General features: G+C 44.5%; 1 protein-coding gene across 1 annotated transcript; it reads right to left on the minus strand.

Annotated features, from left to right (window-relative positions):
• Positions 1-1506: 1506 nt before the first annotated feature.
• LOC137300367 (tubulin beta-4B chain-like) lies at positions 1507-10292 on the minus strand. The gene is made up of 4 exons (XM_067969450.1): positions 10202-10292; positions 3634-3742; positions 3443-3553; positions 1507-2691 (listed from the first exon to the last, which is right to left on the minus strand). Exons 1-4 carry the CDS (start codon positions 10256-10258, stop codon positions 1631-1633), a joined length of 1338 nt encoding a protein of 445 aa, XP_067825551.1. The 5' UTR covers positions 10259-10292; the 3' UTR covers positions 1507-1630.
• Positions 10293-15870: the final 5578 nt, after the last annotated feature.

A 15870-nucleotide genomic window follows, 5' to 3' on the forward strand; every position in this document is an offset into this window, starting at 1 on the left:
CAACAACACTCAAGCAGCTCAACACCATCCAGGACAAAGCAGTCCACTTGGTTGGCACCTCCACCCACTCCACCACTGGAGCACCGTGGCTAGTGTGTACTAGCTACAGGATCCACTAAAGCAACTCACCAAGCATTCTTCGGCAGCACCTCCCAAACTTTCGATCTCCACCGCTCAGAAGGACAATGGCAGTAGGTGCATGGGAACTGTATCACCTCCAAGTCACACACCATCCAGACATATATTGCTGTTCTTTCACCATCGCTTGAAATTCTGGAATTCACTACCTAACAGCATTGGGGGAGCACCTTTACCATGCACACTGCCGCAGTTCAATAAGGTCCACCACCACCATCTCAAGGGCAACTAGGGATGAGCAATGAATGCCAGCCTTGCCAGTTAACACCAACATCCCGAAGAAATTTTAAAAAGGTTCAGTGTCCTTAAGAAGCATCAGCTTCAGACACTGATGTCACATGGTTACAGACACTAAATGGTTGCCTTGAACTTTTCACCTGATGGTAGCCCAGCTTCATTCAACGATACTTAATGGAAGCCTCTGGGTGGATATTATTGAAAAGAGGATGCCGCTAGAGTATAATGCCTGGCAACTCAGGGTAGTGTTGCAAAAATATTCCAACTAAGCCTGGCTTTAACATAGCCTGTAGCAGTTCCTGTATCTCTCTGCCGAATACCCTTCCCATCAAAGGGTAGTTACAGTAACTGCAGAGCAATGCACCAAAAGCCTACTCCAGAGCATGAACCACTGCTTCCTACTCAGCTGTCTATATTTGGCCTCGATCTGGGCAGCAACTGGCACATAATCTTTCTTGACTTTTTCCATTTTATCAATTTGACTATTATTGTTACTTCAATGAACTTTCCTCTCGTTCTTAAATTTCAACTATCCATCCTTGTTCCTTTGAAAAGAAAACTCATTGTACCATTTAGTACTTAAAATCAGACTTTCCCAGGACCCCCTCCCTACAAGCTTTTAAACCCAAGCTTAGTGTCAATTAACCACTATTCCTTGATTTGGCTAGTCTTGTCCCCTGGTCTTTTCAATCCTGGTGTTTGCTATATAAACTTGACCCTTCACCTAGATTTCTCAATATAAATATGCAAGTATCTACTAATTGCACTACGTGTAAACCCAAGTGTTACAGTAACAGGAGCAGCTGAAGGGCATTTACACAAAAATTTTCATGTAGATCCCTAGCTATTTTGTGAACTATCACTAATATATTCATTTAGTGTATCTACTAGTGTATTCATTTTTGTGGATCAATTAAATTCAAAGTATGGTCTGACCAGAACACTGCAATTTAAGCACAGCGATCTGACTTATACTCTACAGTTTTGGCTATATAATTCAGCCTTTCCAAATAGGAAACTCGAGCTCCTGGATCTTTTACCAGTTTGCATGTTCATAAATTGAAAGCATGGGGAGGGGGGGAAAAAACACGCAAACTAAATTACTATCAACAATTTTAATTCAAAACTTTCAAACCAGCATTCAATATAAAACAGAAAATATGAAACCACAGAATGGGAAAAAAGACAAACATCAGAAACAGGTTTTAATGTAACAAAGAAAACTTGTTTAGAAGTTCATTATATACAACTCTATTTATGCAGCCTCTTCCTCACCCTCCTCCTCAAATTCACCCTCATCTCCAACTGTGGCATCCTGGTATTGTTGGTATTCAGATACCAGGTCATTCATATTACTCTCAGCCTCAGTAAACTCCATCTCATCCATACCCTCACCAGTGTACCAATGCAAGAAAGCTTTCCTCCTGAACATGGCAGTAAACTGCTCAGAGATGCGCTTAAACAGCTCCTGGATAGCTGTACTGTTGCCAATGAAGGTGGCAGACATTTTGAGGCCTCGAGGTGGGATGTCACAAACAGCAGTCTTAACATTGTTGGGAATCCATTCAACAAAATAGGTACTATTTTTATTCTGTACATTCAACATCTGTTCATCCACCTCTTTCATGGACATACGGCCTCGAAAAATGGCAGCAACGGTCAGATAGCGGCCGTGCCGAGGGTCACAGGCAGCCATCATATTCTTGGCGTCAAACATCTGTTGAGTAAGCTCAGGTACTGTGAGGGCACGGTACTGCTGGCTACCACGGCTGGTCAAAGGAGCAAAACCTGTCATGAAGAAGTGCAGACGGGGGAAGGGTACCATGTTCACTGCTAGTTTACGCAGGTCAGCATTGAGCTGACCAGGGAAACGTAGACAGGTTGTTACACCACTCATGGTGGCTGACATTAGGTGGTTCAAATCACCATAAGTAGGAGTTGTCAGTTTAAGGGTATGGAAACAGATGTCATAAAGAGCCTCATTATCAATACAGAAGGTCTCATCAGTGTTCTCCACAAGCTGATGGACAGACAGAGTCGCATTATAAGGCTCTACAACGGTATCTGATACTTTTGGTGAAGGCACAACGCTAAAAGTATTCATGATTCTGTCAGGGTATTCTTCACGGATTTTACTAATAAGGAGTGTGCCCATACCAGAGCCAGTACCACCACCCAGTGAGTGGGTGAGCTGAAAGCCCTGGAGACAATCACAGCCCTCAGCCTCCTTTCTCACCACATCCAGAACAGAGTCAATCAACTCAGCACCATCAGTGTAATGACCTTTGGCCCAATTGTTACCAGCACCACTCTGACCTGCAAGAAATGAGAGCAAGATAAATTCTTACCACTGTAAGGCAATACTTCAACACACCAAAACAATCTCTTATGCAGAGTGAGATATCCCAAAGTTCAAAATTGACCCCGCCCCCAAATACAGACCTCCCATGTTCAAGTTTCCCTAGTTTCAGGGCATTACTAGAATAGATCAGTTACTCGGAGTGTCTCCATTGGAAATTCTAGAAATTGGCATTTTTATAATGGAAGTACTCACACGTAGACTACTCGCTTAACTAAAACTAAAAAAAAATCTTGAACAATCAAGCAGGAGAACTTTCTATGATGCAGAACTAAGAGAGATGTAACCAAACTGGCAAAGGGAAAAATATCTGATGCACAATTCAGGGAAGATACTGCTTAATTCCAGATAGTTTGAGATGAACAAAATCCCTAAGCCTTGTTGCAAACTTCAGATGGGAGTCAACCATTTTATGATGTTTGTTTCCCATAACCATCATAAAGTGTAAATATTCTCAAAGGGCCAAGTAATTTTCATAAAATTTGGTTATGGCCCCACTCTCTTCCCATCTCCTTCAGGAATTAGTACAGGGCAATCTGGACTGCAAAAGGTAAAGTTCAGCAGTTTCTGTAAAGTCTCCTGCTAATTACCCACCCGTCAACAAACCATGGAAAAGCAGTTTGAACAAATGACCTCCCAGTTAATTTTCCTATTACAAAAAGGTACCAACCAGCTTCAGGTAGTCACTTTAATAAAAACGTTACCTACCAAACACAAAGTTATCTGGTCTAAAAATCTGTCCAAATGGTCCAGAACGAACAGAGTCCATAGTACCAGGCTCCAAATCCATGAGAACTGCTCGGGGTACATATTTGCCACCTGTTTAAAATTAATCAAACATAAGACATCTTGACGCTCGTAATATAAGCAAAAACATGATCAATATTTTCAATGAATACCTGTGGCCTCATTGTAATAGACATTAATCCTTTCCAGCTGAAGATCACTGTCTCCATGGTAGGCTCCAGTGGGATCAATGCCATGCTCATCACTGATGACTTCCCAGAACTAAAAAAAAGTAGTCTTATTAATAATGTGTCTAACAGGTCATAGGAACATAGGAATAGGAGTAGGCGATTCAATCCCTTGAGCCTGTTGTGCAAAAGGTCAAAAGCAATGAGTGTCAAATCAAGCAGTCATTCTACTATCATCCTTATGGCATCAGTGAAAATCAGAGAAACATGCACGATTAAGAGTTTTCAGACAAAAATCATGTGATTTTCTCTTACTGTTTTGAAATGCAATTTCTTAATTTCCAAAATTCTGCCAAAACAGGTAAATCTTTGCCTGTAACAACATTTACATTGGTTGCACAAAATGTATTAAATAAAATGCATGAATCCTAGGTGTTTTAATCCAATTTAAATGTTAGCACCATAAATTATATTGATTAAAATCCATATTTGAAAGAAATGCTCATACACTACAACCCACAGCTTGGATATAAATTTTGCCTCGGCATCATTAGATTATTGTTATGCACTGAGTTTTGCATGTATCTTGTTTCTCTAACAGGCAACCAATCTGAAAAGCTAGTTTGATGATCAGATGGCAAGTTAAAATGAACCCTGTAAAGTGCAGCACTAGTAGCTGTGACCCTGGAGATTGAACCCGAGATACTTGTGATGGCATATCTGAACAGCAATATGAAAAGTGGCATTCTTCGTTGATGGCAGTCAACTGGCCTGAATGACCTCATGATGTGTTACCATTGTGATTTTTTTCCTTTTGGAGAAACCTGTTCAATATTCTGAGATCAAGGATGGGATGAAATCTACCTGGACTTTTGGACCCACAAGATGTCAAAGTAAAAGGCTTTTTCCTCGACTTGGGTTAACTTGCTCAATCATAGATGACACCAGTGTGTCAGAGACAAAACAAGGGTTACTCAGATTAGATGAATGGCTGAATGTTCCCTACCCTAGACTTTAACATAGTTGCTGATAATTTCCTGCATCTAAACATTTGTTATGATCCACTCCTACCCGGTCACAAAACATGTCAAGCAGCCTACTAAGCAGATTTTTGCTGATGGGGAGAGAAATACAGCTAGACTTATCCCCAAGGGGGCCTGTGGTGAGAACCATGTGAGCCTAACTAGAATGAGAGGCTCCATAATTTTCAACCACCTTGGGTCCCAACCAAAACCACAAACTAGCATCTGTTGCAGTCTCTTGATGGAATAACTATCATGGAAAAGTTTGGAGGTACCATTAGTAGTTTATAGTCCTTCATCAACTGCTCCATTTACCTGCAGGATAGGCCATCCAATCCTATTGGCAGGCAGTGGCTGGTGGGGTACCGCAGGGATCAGTGCTTAGGCCCCAGCTATATCAATGATTTGGATGAGGGAACCAAATGTAATATTTCCAAGTTTGCTGATGACACAACTAGGTGGGATCGTGAGTTGTGAGGATCCAAAGAGGCTTCAAGGCGATTTAGACAAGTTGAGTGAGTGGGCAAATACATGACGGATGCAGTATAACCTCGATAAATGTGAAGTTATCCACTTCGGAAGGAAAAACAGAAAGTCAAAGTATTATTTAAATGGTGATAGATTGGGAAATGTTGATGTACAAAGGGACCTGGGTGTCCTTGTACACCAGTCTCTGAAAGCAAATATGCAGGTGCAGCAAGCAGTTAGGAAGGCAAATGGTATGTTGGCCTTCATTGCAAGAGGATTTGAGTACAGGAGCAAGGATGTCTTACTGCAGTTATACAGGGCCTTGGTGAGACCACACCTGGAGTATTGTGTGCAGTTTTGGTCTCCTTACCTAAGGATTTATTTGCCATAGAGGGAGCGCAGCGAAGGTTCACCAGACGGATTCCTGGGATGGCAGGACTGTCGTATGAGGAGCGATTGGGTCGACTCGGCCAGTATTCACTTGAGTTTAGAAGAATGAGAGGGGATCTCATAGAAACATATAAAATTCTGATAGGGCTAGACAGACTGGATGCAGGAGGATGTTTCCCCTAGCTGATGGGGGGGGGGGGGGGGCGCGGAGGGGGGGTCCAGAACGAGGGCTCATAGTCTCAGGATACAGGATAAGACATTAAGGACTGAGGTGAGGAGAAATTTCTTCACTCAGAGGGTGGCAAACCTGTGGAATTCTATACCACAGGAGGCTGTGGAGGCCAAGTCACTGAATATATTTAAGAAGGATATAGATAGATTTCTAGACACAAAAGGCATCAAGGGATATGGGGAGAGAGCGGGAATATGGTATTGAGATAGAGGATCAGCCATGATCATGTTGAATGTCAAAGCAGGCTCAAAGGGCCTACTCCTATACTCTATGTTTCTAAATATTGAAAAGCTGCAGCTCCAGTTCCTGAGGAAACCTGAAAACAGCCAGCTGCATCAATTGCAGCCTCTTAATGCTTATGAAGTACACCAAAATGTAGAGGGTGATACCACCAACAGAATAAGGCAACAATGGGGACTATTACCCAAAGGTCATGTTATCATCTGACCATTAACAAAAAAACATGAAAAAGCAAGAGAGCAGGAACAGACTTCCCGATTCATGGCTATGATGTTTCAGGAGATCACCAGCCTGAGTAGCAAGGACTATCTCATAATGTTGCATGTTAAATCAAAGCTATAGACAATGGAAATAAAGCTCAACCAATTGGTTGCATGCCACACCATATTTACAAAGAAATGAGCCTTAATGCCAGCAAGCATGAAGATTATTCTCCAATTAGTCTGTGTCAAAAGGTAGGTACATTTTTTTTTATTTGTTCATGGGAAGTGAGCGACTCTGGCAAGGCCAGCATTTATTGGGGTGGTGAGCCGCCTTCTTGAACCGCTGCAGTCCGTGTGGTGAAGGTTCTCCCACAGTGCTGTTAGGTAGGAAGTTCCAGGATTTTGACCCAGCAACGATGAACGGCAATATATTTCCAAGTCGGGATGGTGTGTGACTTGGAAGGGAACGTGCAGGTGGTGTTGTTCCCATGTGCCTGCTGCCCTTGTCCTTCTAGGCGGTAGAGGTCGTGGGTTTGATGATGCCATTGAAGAAGCCTTGGCGAGTTGCTGCAGTGCATCCTGTGGATGGTACACACTGCAGCCACAGTGCATCAGTGGTGAAGGGAGTAAATGTTTAGGGTGGTGGATGGCTTGGCAATCAAGCGGGCTGCTTTGTCCTGGATGGTGTCCAGCTTCTTAAGTGTTGTTGGAGCGGCATTCATCCAAGCAAGTGGAGAGTATTCTATCACACTCCTGACTTGTGCCTTGTAGATGGTGGAAAGGCTTTGGGGAGTCAGGAGGTGAGTCACTCGCCACAGAATACCCAGCCTCTGAACTGCTCTTGCAGCCACAGTATTTATGTGGCTGGTCCAGTTAAGTTTCTGGTCAATGGTGACCCTCAGGATGTTGATGGTGGGAGATTTGGTGATGGTGATGCCGGTGAATGTCACAGGGAGGTGGTTAGAATCTCTCTTGTTGGAGATGGTCAGTGCCTGGCACTTGTCTGGCACGAATGTTACTTGCCACTTATCAGCCTAAGCCTGGATGTTGGCCAGGTCTTGCTGCACATGGGCACAGACTGCTTCATTATCTGAGGGGTTGCGAATGGAACTGAACACTGTGCAATCATCAGCGAACATCCCCATTTCTGACCTTATGATGGAGGGAAGGTCATTGACGAAGCAGCTGAAGATGGTTGGGCCTAGGGCACTGCCCTGACGAACTCCTGCAGCAATGTCCTGGGGCTGAAATGATTGGCCTCCAACAACCACTACCATCTTCCTTTGTGCCAGGTATGACTCCAGCCACTGGAGAGGTTTCCCCGATTCCCATTGACTTCAAATTTACTGGGGCTCCTTGGTGCTACACTCAGACAAATGCTGCCTTGATGTCAAGGGCAGTAACTCTCATCTCACCTCTGGAATTCAGCTCTTTTGTCCATGTTTGGACCAAGGCTGTAATGAGGTCTGGAGCTGAGTGGTCCTGGCAGAACCCAAACTGAGCATCGGTGAGCAGGTTATTGGTGAGTAAGTGCCGCTTGACAGCACTGTCGATGACACCTTCCGTCACTTTGCTGATGATTGAGAGTAGACTGATGGGCGGTAATTGGCCAGGTTGTATTTGTCCTGCTTTTTGTGGACAGGACATACCTGGGCAATTTTCCACATTGTCAGGTAGATGCCAGTGTTGTAGCTGTACTGGAACAGTTTGGCTAGAGGTGCGGCTAGTTCTGGAGCACAAGTCTTCAGCACTACAGCCGGGATAGTGTCGGGGCCCATAGCCTTTGTTGTATCATTCTTCACTTATGCTCGAGTGTGATAGAACTAGCACATAGACTCGTGGCCCTCTTTGGATGATGTCTGGTTCAGACAATGCTATCTTTCAGGCAAAAATGAATCACAGCACCATATTATAATTGGCCTTTTCCCATCTGAGTTTGTGCAGCACTGGTGGTGCCAGTCTGTTTGGCATCCAAGAATACCAAGGCCCAATAGCACCAGAGAACAAATTGGTACTTTCTAAAGAGATCCATTTGAATCCCTCCAATTGGGTTTCTGCCCCTTCCACAGCACAAAAACAGATCTAACCAAAGTCACAAACAATGATCTGTGACCATGGTGCAGTATTCCTCCTTGGCCTCTTCCCAGCCATCGACTATACCATCCTCTTTAATGCTTGTGCTCCATTGTTTAGCATCATCGTTCCATTCCTCTGCAGCCACTGTCAGATTGCCTATCCAACATCCAATCATGAATGAGCTGCAACTTCCTCCAGTTAAACACTGGGAAGACTGCAGCCATTGTCTTCAACCCCTGCCAACAACATTCCCCTCAGCCACCATCCCAAGACTCAACAATACTATTCACAACCTGGATGCCCTGTTTGACCCTAAGATGACCTCCCAAACTCACATTCTCTCCATCACAAAGACCATCTATTTCCATCTCCATAACATCACCCACCTCTACCCCTATCTTAGCCCATCGGTTGAAGCTCTCATTTATGCCGGTCATCTCCAAGCTCAATGACTCCAATGGTCTCTTGACCAGCCTCCCATCCTCCATAAACTGCAACTCATCTAAAACGCAATATTCATCAGCAAGTAATATGACCCCCATCGCCACCTTCTCACTAACCCACATTGATCACCAGTCAAATTTAAAATTCTTATTCTAGTTATTAATTCCCTCCCTGGCTTCACTTCTTTCCATCTATATAGCCTCTTCCAGCCTTTATAACCACCTCACTATTCATGATGCCAGGCTCTGGTCCATCCCCTACCATCAGCAGCTGTGCTTTCAGCTTCTCAACTCCCACTTTCTGAATTCAGTCCCAATCTCACCCCTCCTAATTTCTTCTTTGATTTACCCCACTACACTGTGCAACAGGAAAATGCATGGGGAAGTGTACCTCCAATATCACAACAGTCAAAGTGAAATGATTCCTTATACTTTATTTTTTGCCTACACAAAAGGGCCAGGTCACCACAGCAACGTGCAAATAGAAGAGTACGGTAATGCTTGGTTCTGATACTAATACACAACATAGTAGATTATAAACCCATTCAGCTAATTGTTGCTCAGGGCAATTTCATTTCTGAGTGGAAGGAGGAGGATGAATAAAACTTTTTTCACAGCTTCCTGAGTCATTGAAATGCATAAAACATTTTTAATTATTGTTTGGTTCTGAATCACAAGCTGCAACTGCTGACAGTGTCTCTTACTAGGCTCTGCTAAGAAGAATCTTGATATTAAAACTGAGCTGTAGTTCTGCACTAATTAAGTAATCTGCAGCATCTTCTATCTAAGGGGCTACATCTGACACGTCATCCCATCTGGGCTCGCCACAGATCCGATTGACCCGTTGCACCTTTCCAGCATTTCGGTCTTCATTTTAGATTTCCAGCACCTGCAGTTTTTGTGCAGGATATCGCGACACCGTAACACAAGTCTGTACAAGTTTTATTGCGGTCCCGAGGTTGAACACGGTGCCGTTCTGTTTATAGTCGAAGGTGCCGAGAGCTACAGCGTGCCTGGCCACTCCAGGCCCGAACTGCGCCAGCCACCATCACGCCAGTGCGCGTGCGCCGCAGCTAAACCCCACCCCCCCTCGCGCCATTAAACTCGCACATGCGCACAAAGACTCTGCCAGCGCGCGCCTTCCAACGGTCGCCCAACTGAATCTTCGGCTTCACTGGTTAATCGGAAATTTAACGGTCAAAACGCCGCCCTCTCGCGGGAACCACGCGATCGTCCGCTCGGCTCCTCACAGTAACGGCCCTCAGCCCAGGTCGCCCATCGGTGCGATAACCCTCCCATCCACATCAGGCTTCGACACTATTATCGTAATTCATCTCTCGGTGCGCAACCCCCCCACTCCTCCGCCCCGGGTAACTGCAGGGACTTTGGCCCGGAATCTCTGGGCGACTCTCTGGGCGCTCCGCCTTTCTGGACTATGCTAGCGCAGCTCCCTCATCCCTGTGCGTCGACAATACAGACCTTGGCTCCAATCTGGTTACCACACTGGCCAGCCTGGAGATGCACGATCTCTCTCATCTTACCAAGTCTACCTTAACTACCCCAACAACTTCAAAGAACAAACGGCGAAACTGCGATCTTTACGCTTGCGCCACGCTTTATATACCCCCTGCGTCATCGCCGCACTTTCGATTGGGCGGTTCAATACATTTTCTTTCCATTGGTTTAGCGCCATGTCAATCAAACGAAACACCCGCCCATTACGTGGAAAATGTACCCCCGTGGGTTCAATCCGATACTCACCTTTGATTGGCTCTGTCCGGAGTCAGCGCGCGGAGCCTTGGCCGGTCCACGTGGTGAATTGGGTGTGGCGTGAGTCACGTGTTGGGTGTGGGCGGTCGCGTGGTAGTTAAAGGCGCACCGCCCCTGTACACTAGTGTTTCACAAACCTTTATTCATGTATTAAAAACATATTATGCACTTGCTGCCAAACACATTAGTCAACCATGCACTGGGCTCTAATATCCAGATTGAAATCGAGACATAGTTCCCATATCTCTCCTCCCTTCCCTCCCCAACCCAAACATTTTTTCATGAAAACGGTGCCCAATAAAAGGCATGTGCCAGATTGCTATCAAAGATGCTTTGCACGTTTTTAGTTGTTTCTGGTGCCCTGTCACAATACTTTGACAATAGGCTTTGATTTAGGGTAACCCTCAGGTGCCTCCCAGTCTGAGAGAATTTGCAGGCCTCTCCATGTCACTTGGTAATTGCCTCACTTGGGCTTGTTGCCAGCTGCCTGGTCTGTCTCGCGAGCACACTTTCTACAGTTGCAGTTATCCATCTTTCTCTTGTGTCGCTTGAGTGGTCCATGTTTCCTGAGCTGCACATGGGCACTGAAGATCATAAGCATGTTCAAACGAGTTAAAATCGACCCATCATTTGTCTTTCTCTCTGTGTCTAACAGCTACTAGTAATTAGAATGTTTCCATTTTCTAACTGTTAAAACAGAACACGTGATATTAGAGATAATTCTGTCAACACTACACGGGTAATAATCAGTGGTAATAGGAAGCAGTTTGCTTCAAAATTCAACCAATGTTTTTGAAAAATAAACTCAAATTACAAAGGAATGACACTGTATCTCCCTCATCTAAATTCGGAAGTTTATAGAACACAAAATGGAAGTGAGAACAGGTGTGTAACTAATCTTTTTTTCTCACTCATCCACACACACCCTGTTTAAAAAGTCTGTGTAAATAAAAAACTCAGTATAACCTTTACCTAAGTTTTTGAAATTTGTCCTGTAGCGTTTCTTCAAGTAATATTTAGAAACAACTGATCATAAACTGCTAGCAACTAAAGAAAAATATTCCATCAGTACAGCTGATACAATGATACTGGTGAATCCTGGGAAATTATATACACTGCACATGCTCAGACTGCTCAATCCAAATTCAGCTCACAGCTCTGGACAAAATAGGGTTTTGGGAGAGGCTGTGGCCTTCAAGTAAAAATTTTAAGGAAGACAATAAAAGACAATTAAATGGATACTTTTAATAATGTTATTGTGAAATACAATTTTTTGTTTTTTTCAAATTTTTGTTTCAACCCTATTTTGGACATTAGAAATTTCAGTTAAGTGAGAAAAAAACAGGAGTGAAAATTTTTCATATGAAAAACATTCAGAACAATTTGTGACAATGACAGGATTTACATATGTAAGGAGTCGCACAACACCAGGTTATAGTCCAACTGCTTTATTTGAAATCACAAGCTTTCGGAGCTTTGCTCCTTCGTCAGGTGAAGTGAAGAGTTACATAAAGGCACAGCATATATAGTCAGAGAACAATGCCTGGTGATTACAGATAATCTTTCTAACTGCCCTTTATCACACCTCGGCAGAGAGATAATCACAGCAATCAAAGGAGTGAATGGTGTTCAAACAGGTTAGTCAGGGAAACATTACATCCAAGAATACTGAGGTGGGGTCACCAGGGGTCAAATGTAGCAGATGCTGGGGTTTGTATTAAAAACAGATAACTTTTTTTTGCTGGAAATCGCAGCAGGTCCGGCCGCATCTGTGTATGGAGAACAGGCCAACTACGACTTGAGTCTGGATGACTCTACGTCAGGTGGGGTTACGTGTAGCGTGACATGAACCCAAGATCCCGGTTGAGGCCGTCCTCATGGGTGCGGAACTTGGCTATCAATTTCTGCTCGACGATTTTGCGTTGTCGTGTGTCTCGAAGGCCGCCTTGGAGAACGCTTACCCGAAGATCGGAGGCTGAATGTCCTTGACTGCTGAAGTGTTCCCCGACTGGGAGGGAACCCTCCTGTCTGGCGATTGTTGTGCGGTGTCTGTTCATCCGTTGTCGCAGTGTCTGCATGGTCTCGCCAATGTACCATGCTCCGGGGCATCCTTTCCTGCAACGTATGAAGTAGACAACGTTGTCAACCTCACGATGCTCCACTTCTCCAGCTTCCACCCTAACCACATCAAAGAGGCCATCCCCTATGGACAGGCCCTGCGAATACACAGGATCTGCTCAGATGAGGAGGAACGCGATGGACACCTACAGACGCTGAAAGACGCCCTCGTAAGAATGGGATATGACGCTCGACTCGTCGATCGACAGTTCCGACGGGCCACAGCGAAAAATCGCATAGACCTCCTCAGAAGACAAACACGGGACACAACCAACAGAGTACCCTTCGTCGTCCAGTACTTCCCCGGAGCGGAGAAACTACGCCATGTTCTTCACAGCCTTCAACATGTCATCGATGACGACAGACACCTCACTAAGGCCATCCCCACACCTCCACTACTCGCCTTTAAACAGCCACCCAACCTCAAACAGACCATCATTCGCAGCAAATTACCCAGCTTTCAGGAGAACAGCGTCCATGACACCACACAACCCTGCCACGGCAACCTCTGCAAGACATGCCAGATCACCGACACAGATACCACCATCAAAAGAGAGGACCCCACCCACCAGGTACATGGTTCATACTCCTGTGACTCGGCCAACGTTGTCTACCTCATACGTTGCAGGAAAGGATGCCCCGGAGCATGGTACATTGGCGAGACCATGCAGACACTGCGACAACGGATGAACAGACACCGCACAACAATCGCCAGACAGGAGGGTTCCCTCCCAGTCGGGGAACACTTCAGCAGTCAAGGACATTCAGCCTCCGATCTTCGGGTAAGCGTTCTCCAAGGCGGCCTTCGAGATACACGACAACGCAAAATCGTCGAGCAGAAATTGATAGCCAAGTTCTGCACCCATGAGGACGGCCTCAACCGGGATCTTGGGTTCATGTCACGCTACATGTAACCCCACCTGACGTAGAGTCATCCAGACTCAAGTCGTAGTTGGCCTGTTCTCCATACACAGATGCGGCCGGACCTGCTGCGATTTCCAGCAAAAAAAAGTTATCTGTTTTTAATACAAACCCCAGCATCTGCTACATTTGACCCCTGGTGACCCCACCTCAGTATTCTTGGATGTAATGTTTCCCTGACTAACCTGTTTGAACACCATTCACTCCTTTGATTGCTGTGATTATCTCTCTGCCGAGGTGTGATAAAGGGCAGTTAGAAAGATTATCTGTAATCATCAGGCATTGTTCTCTGACTATATATGCTGTGCCTTCACTTCACCTGACGAAGGAGCAAAGCTCCGAACGCTTGTGATTTCAAATAAAGCTGTTGGACTATAACCTGGTGTTGTGCGACTCCATACATTTGTCCACCCCAGTCCATCACAGGCATCTCCACATCAGGATTTACATAGGCAGTTTCAATTCTAAATGTGAACACAGAAATTTATAATGGGAATATTGAGAGAAGTGTGACAACAGGTTCTGTAGGCAGGAATTGCATGAAGACATAAAAACGTTAATAAGATACCAGTTGAACTCTCGTAGTGATACACATGGGAAGACCAAATGTAGTCTTCAGATGATGCAAGGTTAGCGGGTGGGTATAATTGGACATGGTACCCAGATGTAATTCAGTTCTCAATTTAGTCATGCATTCCATCTTTATTTTGGTATTTTATTCACTGGATCAAAAAAGGATTGAACAGGTTACTTTCTAAATGGTAAAAAGTTAAAAACTGTGGATGTCCAAAGGGACTTAGGGGTTCAGGTACATAGATCATTAAAGTGTCATGAACAGGTGCAGAAAATAATCAAGAAGGCTAATGGAATGCTGGCCTTTATATCTAGAGTACTGGAGTACAAGGGGGCAGAAGTTATGCTGCAGCTATACAAAACCCTGGTTAGACCGCACCTGGAGTACTGTGAGCAGTTCTGGGCACCGCGCCTTCGGAAGGACATATTGGCCTTGGAGGGAGTGCAGCATAGGTTTACTAGAATGCTACCCAGACTTCAAGGGTTAAGTTACGAGGAGAGATTACACAAATTGGGGTTGTATTCTCTGGAGTTTAGAAGGTTGAGGGGTGATCTGATCGAAGTTTATAAGATATCAAGGGGAACGGATAGGGTGGATAGAGAGAAACTATTTCCACTGGTTGGGGATTCTAGTGGGGGGCACAGTTTAAAAATTAGAGCCAGACCTTTCAGGAGTGAGATTAGAAAACACTTCTACACACAAAGGGTGGTAGAAGTTTGGAACTCTCGTCCGCAAACGGCAATTGATACTAGCTCAATTGCTAAATTTAAATCTGAGATAGATAGCTTTTTGGCAACCAAAGGTATTAAGGGATATGGGCCAAAGGCAGGTATATGGAGCTGGATCACAGATCAGCCATGATCTTATCAAATGGCAGAGCAGGCACGAGGGGCTGAATGGCCTACTCCTGTTCCTATTATAAAGTCCTATGTCCAAACTTACAATGGAAACTTGTCATGCGGTAATTCCATCCTCTGCTACCGTAAGGACGTCATTAAAAGAAAGAACTTGCATTTATCTCGGGACGTCCTAAAATGTTTTACAGCCAATGAGGTACTTTTGAAGTGTAGTCACAGTTGAAATGTAGGGAATTCAGTAATTAATGCACAAGAAATTACATGGTTGTTTCCATTATAAATGTAGACATTGGAATTTATATTGGTAAAAGTTTACAGGAAGTGCACATAGACATAAGATTTGTAATCTATTTCCTGTGGTATTGCACACGAATATGGTTTCTCTTACCTGTCTGTTGTCTTCGTGTTGCCATTTCTGGCTCTCCCCTTCTGTTTCTCTTCTAACTGCTCTAATACTTTCTTCCTCGCGCCTTCTTTTTCTGCTTCTCTTATGCTTGTGTGCTTTCAGATGGGAGGTTGAGTGGTGTGGTGGGGAAAAGGGCAACAGCTGACTTTGGAGTGGGGTTGAGGGAAAAATGTGGTCCTCAGTGATTCCATTCCCACCCCCTCACTCCCATTGCATCCTTTACCCCTTCTCATTCCCTTCCTATCACCTTTATTTACTGCCAATACTACTCCTAACTCTTCCCTTTTGAATTACCTACTCAACCCATTACATCAAATCTCCAGCACAAAAACAGGCCATTCGGCCCAACTAGTCTATGCTGGCATTTATGCTCCACACGAGCCTCCCCCCTATTTCATCTAATCCTATCTGTATACCCTTCTATTCCTTTCTCCCTTGTGTGTTTATCTAGTTTCCCTTTAAATGCATCCATGCTATTTGCCTCAACTTCTCATGGTAGTAC

This window comes from Heptranchias perlo, chromosome 31, assembly GCF_035084215.1.
Source record: "Heptranchias perlo isolate sHepPer1 chromosome 31, sHepPer1.hap1, whole genome shotgun sequence".
NCBI classification, from domain to species: domain Eukaryota; kingdom Metazoa; phylum Chordata; class Chondrichthyes; order Hexanchiformes; family Hexanchidae; genus Heptranchias; species Heptranchias perlo.

Excerpts from the sequence above, each read along its gene's own strand:
- LOC137300367 (XM_067969450.1), bottom strand. The coding sequence starts at position 10,258 with ATGAGAGAGATCGTGCATCTCCAGGCTGGCCAGTGTGGTAACCAGATT. Across the intron at positions 3,743-10,201 it reads GTAACCAGATTGGAGCCAAG|TTCTGGGAAGTCATCAGTGA; the intron begins GTCTGTATTGTC and ends ACTTTTTTTTAG. Across the intron at positions 2,692-3,442 it reads ACCAGATAACTTTGTGTTTG|GTCAGAGTGGTGCTGGTAAC; the intron begins GTAGGTAACGTT and ends CATTTCTTGCAG.